Genomic DNA, 12,585 nt, shown 5'->3' on the forward strand with positions numbered 1-12,585 from the left:
GGCGACTTCCGCTTAATCCACCACAGTAAATCTCCGGCCTGTCGAGTTAGATCACAGATCTACATCATTATTAGCCCTGATAGCCCTCGTTAATCCTCCGACTAAATTCGTCTCGTTAACGACGTCATCACTAATCCGCGTCGTTAATTCATCCCGTTAAACTGCCCTTCTAAATCCGCCCTTTAAAATATGATTTAATATCCAGTCTGTCAAGTTTAGGTCACAGTTCAACATCATTTTTAGTTACCCTTCGTTAGGCCCCGTTCATGATACAAAAAATGAAACGGTTCTATCGGTTAGGCCAGCTGAAACGGATAAGTTTTGTCATCATGGACGGTCCGAAACGGATCTGAAGCGATAGGAAACGGTTTGTTCGGAACCACCTGGCGAGGTAGTATTGAAACGGTTTCTTCCTTATCCGGAATTGCGAATTTGTATCATGAACGCAAAAAGCGGCGCGATCCGTTTAACATCCGGGCATGTGCGTTCATATTTGAGGGCGCCACGGGGGAAAAGTACAATTTTTAATCTGTCATTCGGGTGTTTCGGCCGTGTTTTCAATTGTAAAATTCGTTTTTATTATCGGGCCGCCACCTAGTCGAGTGAGGAGCCAGCACTCCTGATATCGCAAGGGGAATGTGTCAGCAGATCCAGTGGAAATGTCATAGCATGGCATATATCGGGACCACAATGTTTTCAGAGGCATTTTCAATGTCATAACAGAACCCAGCTTCGAATACAGTAAGACATTGGTTCAATTTCGATCAAAGACCAACAATCTGACACAGAAGTACAAGTTTGGGCAAGATCACAACAACCTCAGGGGTCAGAGGTCGCATTTCCGTGCATTACCATGCCTTTTCAAGGAACTGAAACGGTTTGCAAGTTTGCATCGTGAACGCAAAATGCAAACCGTTTCCTGTCGTTTGCTGTCGGATTTCCAGGCCTAACCGATAGAACCGTTTCATTTTTTGTATCATGAACGGGGCCTTAATCCACCCGACTAAATCCGGCTCGTTAACGACGTCATTATAAATCCCCGTTAATCCACCCCGTTAATCCGCCCTTTAAAATATGATTTAATATCCAGTCTGTCAAGTTTAGGTCACAGTTCAACATCATTTTTAGTTACCCTTCGTTAATCCACCCGACTAAATCCGTCCGACTAAATCCGGCTCGTTAACGACGTCATTATAAATCCCCGTTAATCCACCCCGTTAATCCGCCCAACTAAATCCACCCCAGTAAATCTCCAACCTAGCTGTCGAGTAAGGTCACAGTTCAACTTCATTTTTAGTAGCCCTTGTAAATTTGGCTCGTTAACGACGTCATCACTAATCCCTGTCGTTAATCCACCCCGTTAATCCGCCCTAATAAATCCGCCCCACTAAATCTCCAGCCTGTCGAGTTAGGTGACATTCCGTGGCCGCCACACCTATCTGCGGTCACGTGACGGCGCGGGACCAATCAGGAGTCGCCGTGCCGTCTGGTAGGAAGCAGGTAAAATGGCGGAGGGAGCTGGCAGACCGAATGTGGAGGTTGTCCGCGGGCAGACTTTCGAGGTCGGGCCTCGCTACAGCGGCCTGCAGTACATCGGGGAAGGCGCCTACGGGATGGTCTGGTAGGTACAAGCCCGTAGATTCCTCGTAAGGGGCCGCCGGGGCCGGATTCTCGGCCTGTTTCTGCGCCAAGACGCGAGTTTTGGTGGCGGCGTCTGGGCTGAAATCTTGCTATTTCTGACGGAGGATGGGGGATTTCTGGGCAGCTCTTCTCCTCCCAGACAGCCAAAACATGGCCAGGAAAACGGCCCGACAACAAGTCAGCCTCAGAAACATCTTCTGTAGCTGCAGCTAGCCGAGATGGTCGGACTGGGCTGGGAGGGAGGGAGGGAGCTTTCTTCGCGACGGTTTGCAAAATAATTATGTTACAAGTGGGGAACTAAAACAGGGAGGAGGGAGATTTGGGGAGTGTTGTTTCCAGATTCGAGCAGCCCGGATGGGATCATGCCTATTTCTGGGGTTCAGACACAAAATTGGGCCCTGAAACAAGATGTCAGCGTTTCTGCTGTTGTGAAATCTGCAGTCGGGTCGCTAGAAGGGGCGTGTTTCATGCAGCTGTGATCAGTGTTCTGACACGTCTTAATTTGAGTGACAAGACACTGAAGGGTAGGAAGACGGGGGGTGGGGGGCATTTCTTAGAATACCAACATAATTCTAGTCTACGAGATGGCGTTTCAATGGATTTGTGCTCACAAATTTGGTACGTTCATAGATATCATTTGTGTGCAACGCAAAAATAGCAGCCAGAATTCTGCGATGTACATTGATATTGAAGTCAGTTTACAGTAAAAGTGAAATTTTGTTTTTCAAGACACTGTTGCTCACAATGACTGAGCTTAAATACAACATACAAGTTACAGTGTTATGTCATCTGATAGCCAGGGTTAGGGGTACAGATGTCGTTAAAAATTTTGAGCAAATCTCAACTAAAGATGTATTGAAAATCGGATGCGGAAGCAACAATCGGGTCACATGCAATGCTATAGTTATTTGCTAAGACACTGAAGACAGGATAAGGTGTTCTTACGTAACGGTGGTTACATGAACACTAGAATATGAATGCTCCAAGTAGATGTTGGGATGGAAGAAAGTAACAGTTCCAGACTGGCACAGGTGTATAGCTGTCAGAGAAGATGGTAACTTGCATTGTTGTTAGATTGACTTGTTTACATAGGGATGATGTGTTTGTTTACTGAAGGTTATGAGGAAGGCAATGTGATATGTTTGTATTCCAAGCTCGAGACTAGTTTATTTGTTTACACAAGTTATTGAGTGGGTTTGTACATGTGAGTGAGTGAGTGTACATGTACATGTAGCACATGTATACAACTGCAGATGTTCAGGTTAGTATACAGGTCACCTAACCCCACCCACCTCCATGAAAACAGTAACAAAGAATTGAAAAAAAATCATTAAAGCTAAGGGCACAACAAGCCGTACGTGCAATTTCTCTGTATGTTTTTTTTTTTAGGCCACGTCCGCCACATATTTCTAAAAACGTTCAGGCTGTACAGGGCAGGCGCGTGGCCCGTACTGGCACGTAGGGGGGCGAATCCGCAGCCCGATGGCATACAAAGTTTAGCCTGCGCGTAAAGTTCTACGGAGTGTCTGCGTGCTCCAAAATCCGTCGGATTCCCTATGACTTGTACGGAGGTGGTACTTACCACTTACGGATCCCAAAAGATTGCCCACGTTTTGGCACGTAAACAGCACACATTTGTACGTACGGCGGGTTGTGCCCTTAGCTTAACATAGAATTGCACACTTTACAGTTTGGCATTTTTGCTCTTTTTGGTTGGACTGCATATTTTGATTGACACCCAGGTCTGCCCATTTTTGCTTCATCGCTGAGAAATTGATAAATTAATCAGCCAAGGCATGATTTGGCCATACCAATTTTATTTCTTGGTTCACCAACATTTTCAAACAAAAATTCTAAAGTAGGTCAAGACGAAAACGCAGGTCTGGGAGAAAACCTGTAACTGACTCTACTCACTCCCTGAAACTGTGTTTACCAAGGAACAGATTTTCCCTCAGACTCTTTTTTTTGGGGGGGAAAGGCACTGCAGGGTTCAAAATACACATACTTAACTTGCAATTTGCACATAATTTTTGAGATTTGCATGTAAAATTATTCTGAACTTGCGATCTTGCATGTTGAAAATACCTGGCCTATTGGAAAAATACTGAGGAATTAGACCCCCTACTCTTAGACAAAAAGACAAATGGACGTGTGTCTTTATCCTTTCTTGTTTTTGCCAGTAACTTTCTCTGGTAACTTTACTAGATGTAATCAAAATTCACCGATTCAAGCTAGCGATACTCGTCGCCATCGCCGCCTACTTGTATTTTGCATGTAAATTTTTCAAATTGCACATAAAATTTTTTGCCAACTTGCAATTTTGCATGTAGCAACAAAAAAGTATTTCAATCCCTGCACTAGTAGTGCCATTGTAATACCTTCCTCACTTCACCCAGCTGTAAAAATGGGTACTTGACATTCGGTCGGGGAGGTGAAAGAAAATACTACCTTTACCTTCTGTCTGTGCTGTGTATGTGGCACTGTTAATACAAGTTACTAACTTGAGTGCATTGCCACATCGTCCTCGTCTGTCCAAAAGCAAATATTAAAAATCTGGGAACCAACAAACTGACTTGTTGTGGCCTCAGTGCGATGAGGGTAGAATCGTCCTGGGGAATCAGGTGTTGTACTGACTGTTCACCTTGGAGCAAGTACAGGTGTTACAGCACCACAAGGGCTTCTTAGAGGTTTTCGTACAAAAATATAAGGCTTCCAATTACTATCAGGTGCATGCCTTATACCCCATTATTAGCCTCCAATGGTGATATTTTCCTGTGCAGTCTACTGACCTCTGTCTGAATCTGATGTGTTATCTCCTCTTATAATCAGCACTAATAACAACTTGCATGGTGGGAGGACAGGGATGGATGGATGGGTGAAATTACTCAGTCAATTACAGACCATATCTCAGGCAATATCAATACAATTAGTTGGTTCTTGGATCTAAGAAAATAATGCTACATGAAAACAGTCTGGGGGGAAATCTGTAACTTGGTACACATAGAAAACCCGTTCACAAGGGGAACGGGTTTTCTATGCGTTAAAAATCTGCGCAGACTTTAAAAATCTGCGCGTTAAACCATTAAGTTGTGCATGGAAAAATTCTTAGGCAGAAAATGTGACCCTATTATATGATTTTCCATCTGTAACCTGAATTTTTGGGTTGAAAAGCCCCTGATTTCTAAGTCCCTTGGGAATAGGTTGATTTTTTTGAATATCCAGAAGATTTCAAAATCACTTTGATTTGACACAAATACATGGAAAAATTACTAATGTGAGATTTTGTATCGTAAAATATAACTGCTTGAAGCTTTTCTCCATTTTACAAGCTTCATTTCAAGCAGATTGTTTCACATGCAAATGTCAACCTTTGATGCGGCGCGTTAAAACTTATTATTAAAAAAAATCACTTTAAAACTTCTGAACTATTTACAGAAAGGGATATTGTACTCTAGAATGCAACAATATGATACTTATTTCATTTTGTGTTATCTTCTTCAAGCTTTAAGTTTAAAACTGCAAAAAAGTTTTCAAATCCCCAGGGAATCAGTTAATTTGCATATTTCAATGCGCAGGTTTTTAACGTGCAAATTTTTGCGCACACAAAATCCCAACCCAGTGTCAGGAAGTCAGTGTTAGACTTAGGATAAGTTAGGTCTTCCTCCCAGTCCTCAGTGTCATCTTGTCCTCTTCCTTAAAAACTGTCAATCAGAGATCAAGAAAAAAAGAACTTAACTTGAAAGTTCATCTGTGTTGGTAGAAGTCATTCTTGAAATAGTTGAACTGTAATTGGGTGAGTCCAATTTTGGTGTTGGAAATTACAGTTCAACTATTTCAAGAAAAAAAGAACTGTGATGGCCAGAAATTTTAGATTTATTGACGTGCATATGGCATTGTAATAAGTCCACCTTTTCTCCCTCTAGTTGTGACAGTGAGAGACAAATGGACAAGTGGTAGAAATTAACCAACCAATCAATCAATCAAACAGTTTATTGATATTGACATTGCAGCAGAGGGCTGAACTGTGGCCTGTACTACATATTATGGCATTGCACTTAGTTTCATCATCATCATCCAGGCGTGCTAGTTGCACGGATGGACATGACTCTTCCTCCATCCTTCCCTATCCTCCACTTTGTTTACAAACCATAATGGGTACCCAACTTCAGTTGGGAAGGTAAAAGGCAGTGGAAGGAGAGGGTAAGGCTCTGCCCCCCAATACCATGCCTGGACACATTGCAGAACACCCCCCCGCCCCTACAGCCTTAGAAATAGTCTGTGCACACTGTTTGGTTTGTAAACAAATTATTAACAGCATGTATTTCTGTCAGCAAGATGGCTGACAGCAACACTGGGGCCTGCAAGGGATTCAAGTCAGAACATTTAGACTCCAGGGCTCGAAAGACTTTTTCCTGTATTCCTGCACTGGTGCAGGCGGCATTGAAAATTACCTGCACCAGACAAATTTTACCTGCACCACTCTGAATTAAGGAAGTATGGATCATACTGAAATTGTTCAGGAACCATTGTTTTAAACTTAATAGGTGGTAACAGTCAATGCAGCTAATAACAATCCACATTAACCTACATTTGTACACCATAGGATATTTATGTAAAAACCTAGTAGTACATGGACCAGTGCAGGTAGACACCAGAAATACCTGCACATCTCCAATTTTACCTGCACTAAGCTGCATACGCAGGTGGTATTTCGAGCCCTGGACTCTAAAGCCCGATCTAGACACTCAGAACATTTAGACTCTAAAACCCGATCTAGACACTCAGAACATTTAGACCCCAAAGCCCGATCTAAACACAGTTTTTCCCGACATTATATCTGTACCTTCTCTGTTGTGTGTCCCTTGCAGCTCTGCAGTGGACCAGACCACAGGGAAACGCATCGCCATTAAGAAGATCAGTCCCTTCGAGCACCAGACGTACTGTCAGAGGACGCTACGCGAGATCAAGATCCTCAGAAGGTTTAAACATGAGAACGTGAGTAGCTCAAGACGTCTTCAAGACACATTGATTTATTTCCTTTGTTCTTACAGGGTAACGAGGCAAAAAAATAATTTGCGATGTTCAACGCCTGGCGTGTGTCCTAGGACACTTTTTTTTGCCAGTGTAAAAAGGAAAAAGAAGCAGGACTGGTGTAAATTGGTCCTTAGTGTACTGGTGCAATGCCATTGGGAGTCAGTGTTGCATTTCCAATGCCATGGGTTTGTACCTAAGACGTTTTTACTTGAAAGATAGTGCATATTGCCTTTTCTGCTGACAGCAATCAGCACTTAATGAGAATGGTAGTTGAACACACTCCACTACCAGGAAAGTAGCCCCCTGCTGTAGCGGCCTGTGTGGCCCAAGGGCTATAGAGGCAGAGATGGGCACCGCCCCTATACATTGAAAGGTGTGGGAGGGATGATAAGTAGTAATTGGGCCCTTAACAAGCCAGGAAAATCAGTGGCTAATGCCCCAGTACTGTAGACAGTTGGCTGCTTGATATAAGTTATTATGTATTTACAGAATTACATGTTACCCGGCTGCAAACTCAAACATGGTGACTCCTGGCTGCAAAAACACTCTTTTTCTCTCACCTGTAAATTACAGGGTGATGAAACTTTCCATTTGGTCAAATTGCCCAGAAATGACCATAGATTAAAGGTTGGAAAGGTGTTTATAAAGCAGAGTTGTCATCAGCTTTAATTTAAGTTTTTTCCATCATTGTTTACCAGCCCATGTCATTAACTTCTGTTGCTAAATCTGCCATTTTAAGCCAATAAAGTACAATTACAAGTTTTTTCTTTCGTTTTTGAGGCTACCAACTTCAATTTGCAAAAGACTTTTGTAGCCTATATAGGAAAGTCGTGTAAAGTGCCTTTCCCAAGGGCACAAGATCAGTGACACGGCGGGGTTTGAACTCTGGACCTGAGTCAAACGTGCTGCCGATTGCGCCACGCGGTCCCAAGTTCATGTACAATGTTATTTAGTGATTGCACAGATCTAGATGTGTTGCTATGGTTTAAGTAGTTAAATTGATTTGTTGCTACGTTAACATCTGTGGCAATGATGCTGTGTTGCTATAGTTACAGTAGTGAAACTGATGTGTTGCTATGGTAACATGCTGTGTTGCCATGGTTACAGGTGATTGGCATTGAGAACATCATCAGATCAGCCTCCATCGATGAGATGAAGGACGTGTATCCTTTCTGTGGTACCAGGCAGGTGCCTTACCTGAGGACTCACTCATTCAGTTGTTTTTTTTAGTTTTTTTTATTCACATTTCTTTAAAGAGGATGAGACGGAAAGCAGACCCTGCTTATCGAGGTCTTCTCCTCATGTACATAAACAAAATAAAGACACACATACAGGACTACAAAACGCTAAATAACAAAGTCAAGAGATAATGACAACGACATGAAGTAAAACAACAAGAAACCAAATAACAAAGTGACGTGTAGCTGGTAATAAAATTAGGTTATAAGTCAACTAAAACAACCTGTCTATTGAACATTAGACATAACTACATACAAATAAACAAGGAATCAAATAACAGAGTGACTCATTTAGGTCCCTGGTTCCCAGTCATTGTAGAGAGGTCAAGGTCATAACCGAGCATGGGGAAGAAACGTGGAAACTGACTAGGAACCTTAAGTATGTGAATGTGACAACGCTACATGTATGCCTGTTGTAAACCTGTTGTAAACCTGTTGTAAAGCCTGTTGTAAACCCAACCCAACCTAAAACGTATACCAGCCATGTCCCACTGAAACTATGGTAAAACGTTGGAGAACCAAAGAAGTAAATTTTGTGACCTCTCGGGGAGCGTTATGTCATACAGAGCAGACAGATTAGCCCCTTATTCACTATTGTTTTTTAATCACTCTATTTCTATTTTAAGCATTATCCGTGAATTCTTCTTAGAGCATAATTGGTTGCTTTAATTCCACTTAGTGTATTGTTTATTATCCTGAATTCATTGCTAAACTTTTTGACAAGTTATTCATTTATTCAGTTTGTGTAGCCAGATTAGAAAGTCTCAATGTGGCGTCTAGTTGTACTGCTGTTTGCAGACTAGTTTTGCCAGATACAATGACAAAAGAATCCAAGAAACTTTTTCCAAAGATCTTTTGCAGGAACAAGTCAATTTATAAAAATTGCTGGTCCTCCTAAAGTCACTGTTAAGAATTGCTTGCCTTCTGGATTTACCGTAAAGTGTTGCTGACCCTCCTGACTTTACTGTTAAGTGTTGCCAGGAACACCCCCCTCCCCTGCCAGACTCATTAGGACTTTAAATTGTATCTCTGTTATATAAATTGTCTGACCCTCGCCTCTTCCCTCATGACCTCAATGAAAAGTGGCCTGCAGGCTGATTTGAGCTGTCATGAATAAACAAAGGTTGAAACTCCTTAACCCAGTGGCAGCTACATTGTGCAGTGTCTGATGGAGACAGACTTGTACAAACTGCTGAAGACACAGCAGCTCAGCAACGATCACGTCTGCTACTTCCTGTATCAGATCCTGCGGGGACTCAAGTACATCCACTCTGCAAATGTGCTGCACAGAGACCTCAAACCCTCCAACCTACTGCTCAACACCACCTGTGATCTTAAGGTACACTTTCACTTTCACTGGCACACCTGTCGTCTTAAGTAAGACTTTCACTGGCACACCTGTTGTCTTAAGGTAAGACTTTCACTACCACAATCCACTCCGCCAACGTACTGCACAGAGACCTCAAACCCTCCAACCTACTGCTCAACACCACCTGTGATCTTAAGGTAACACTTTCATTGGTACACCTGTTGTCCTAAGGTAACACTTTCACTGGCACACCTGTGATCTTAAGGTAACACTTTCACTGGCACACCTGTCGTCTTCAGGTAAAACTTTCACTACCACAATCCACTCCGCCAACGTGCTGCACAGAGACCTCAAACCCTCCAACCTACTGCTCAACACCACCTGTGATCTTAAGGTAACACTTTCACTGGCACACCTGTGATCTTAAGGTAACACTTTCACTGGCACACCTGTCGTCTTCAGGTAACACTTTCACTACCACAGTCCACTCGCAAATGTGCTGCACAGAGACCTCAAACCCTCCAACCTATGATCTTAAGGTAACACTTTCACTGGCACACCTGTCGTCTTAAGGTAAGACTTTCACTACCACAGTCCACTCCGCAAATGTGCTGCACAGAGACCTCAAACCCTCCAACCTACTGCTCAACACCACCTGTGATCTTAAGGTAACACTTTCACTGGCACACCTGTCGTCTTAAGGTAAGACTTTCACTACCACAGTCCACTCCGCCAACGTGCTGCACAGAGACCTCAAACCCTCCAACCTACTGCTCAACACCACCTGTGATCTTAAGGTAACACTTTCACTGGCACACCTGTCGTCTTAAGGTAAGACTTTCACTACCACAGTCCACTCCGCCAACGTGCTGCACAGAGACCTCAAACCCTCCAACCTACTGCTCAACACCACCTGTGATCTTAAGCAGGGCTCGAAATACACTTTTCAGTCAACTTGCACCTGTGCAAGTTAAGCCAAAGGTAACTTGCACCAAAAGAAACTTACTTGCACAACCCAAAATAGTGAACTGTTAAACCCTTATCTCCTCTTCTGAAAATTTGCAAATGTACGTGACTAGTAGTAAATGGGGATACATACCGGTAAAGACCACATGTTTGGATATTTGTTTTTCCGTAGCGTATTTTATTTTTGGTTTGAAATTGTATAAACTGTTTCATAAAAACTGTGAATTTAGCCTCAATTAAAGACAATTCAATGTCTACAACTCGATAAGATCCATAGATTTCTTCTGGACTCTTCAAGTGACATCCATCACAGTAACTAGTCTTAAGCATCTCCAGAATGAAGTGGTAGAACAACTCAATACAATACATATAACTGGAAAGACCAGTTGAACATATTTAGTATGCAAATGTAACTCATATGCAAATCAAGGTAAGACAGCACCTTAGGAATCATTAGCATTGTAGAGATGGATTTGTTTAAAAAAATAGTTTACCTGGATGTCTAACCAAATTTAGAAATAACAAATTTAGGCTTTTTTTTATTCAGTGTTATTTTCTTTTACCTTTCAATGACAGACAATATTCTCGGTGTGTGTAAGCTTTTTCTAATGTCAGGTATTAGAGGACAAAAGTAACTTGCACTGGTGCAAGTTTGGTCTAAACTTACTTGCACCACACCAATTTTACTTGCACAAACTTGCATATGCATGTGGTATTTCGAGCCCTGTTAAGGTAACACTTTCACTGGTACACCTGTGTCTCAAGGTCAACACTTTCACTGGTACACCTGTCGTCTTAAGGTAACACTTTCACTGGTACACCTGTCATCTTAAGGTTAGACTTTCACTGTCACACTGTTTCATCTCAAAACACTTTTGATCAAAATGAAGACATTCTGTCATTAAAGAATTACCTTACCTATTGCCGGATACCTTGCTATCTGTTTGTCAACATAAGGTCAAACAGCAGTATGGGCAAGGGGGTGAAGTCTGCCATCTCTGACCGCCTTGTTGTTGTTTGTGTTTACAGATCTGTGACTTTGGGCTGGCGCGCGTGGCGGACCCGGAGCACGATCACACCGGCTTCCTGACGGAGTATGTCGCCACCAGGTGGTACCGGGCACCCGAGATCATGCTCAACTCCAAGGGTTACACCAAGTCCAGTATCCTTTATGTGTTACTGTCTCACACATGCACACACACACACCATACACTTACACACACCACATACATGCACACACACACACCATACACTTACACACACCACATACATGCACACACACACACCATACACTTACACACACCACATACATGCACACACACACATGCTCAACTCCAAGGGTTACACCAGGTCCAGTATCCTTTATGTGTTACTGTCTCACACAAACATGCACTCACACACACACACACTCATGCACACACACACAAACATACACACACACACTCACACACACACTCACACACACACGCACACATATATACACACACACACATACACACACACACACACACCACACACTACATGCTCAACTCCAAGGGTTACACCAAGTCAAGTATCCTTACTGTGTTACTGTCTCACACATGCACACATACACACACCATACACTTACACACACCACACACATGCACACATATACACACACATGCTCAACTCGAAGGGTTATACCAAGTCCAGTATTCTTACTATGTTGCTATCCCACACACACACATGTGCACACTCACAAATACACTCAAACCACACACACACTCATGCTCAACTCGAAGGGTTACACCAAGGGTTACACACATGCTCACTAAGGGACCGTCTGTTACCTTCCTCAGGGCAATACTGACGTATTCTAATTGGCAGTGTGCGTCTAGTTGTTGCTGTCAGTGTTTCCTTAAGGAAGGTGACAGATGGTCACAGAAAGTTAAGCTATGTATGAACTCTCTGGTTATGTACAAAGAACTTACTTATCCATGATTCACAAACCTGATGTAACTTCTCATGGATCATGTTGTTGTTGTTATTGTTGTTGTTGTTGTTGTGTTCCTTAACGTGTGTTCCAGTTGACATCTGGTCTGTGGGCTGTATCCTGGCCGAGATGCTGAACAACAGGCCCATCTTTCCTGGCAAGCACTGTATCCTTTACCATGTAGTACTTCTAGATGCTAGAGAAGGCATGTAGTACTGCTAGATTTGGGTGGGACAAGTGGCGCAGTGGCAGCATTTGCGGCTCGAGACCGAGAGGTTGCGGGTTCGAATCCAGCTGCTGTGTCACCGATCTTGTGCCCTTGGGAAAGGCACTTTACACGACTTTCCTCACTTAACTCAGGTGTAAATGAGTATCTAGTGGCCTTGTGTGGCCTGATGGGGCTATGTGGCCGAGACAGGCCTTAGCGGCATGTTCGGGCATGG

The 12,585-nt window shown here is 43.0% G+C and overlaps 1 protein-coding gene across 1 annotated transcript in view; it reads left to right on the top strand.

Moving 5' to 3' along the window:
- Positions 1-1,446: 1,446 nt before the first annotated feature.
- LOC118425949 (mitogen-activated protein kinase 1-like) overlaps positions 1,447-12,585 on the top strand; it is a gene marked incomplete in the record, with an annotated part of 17,619 nt that continues 6,480 nt past the window's right edge. The window contains 6 exon segments of the mRNA XM_035835120.1: positions 1,447-1,621; positions 6,510-6,636; positions 7,783-7,838; positions 9,063-9,252; positions 11,218-11,350; positions 12,237-12,308. Of these exon segments, the coding sequence (XP_035691013.1) occupies positions 1,506-1,621; positions 6,510-6,636; positions 7,783-7,838; positions 9,063-9,252; positions 11,218-11,350; positions 12,237-12,308 (694 nt within the window).

Source organism: Branchiostoma floridae, chromosome 11 (genome assembly GCF_000003815.2).
Source record: "Branchiostoma floridae strain S238N-H82 chromosome 11, Bfl_VNyyK, whole genome shotgun sequence".
Classification (NCBI taxonomy): Eukaryota; Metazoa; Chordata; class Leptocardii; order Amphioxiformes; family Branchiostomatidae; genus Branchiostoma; species Branchiostoma floridae.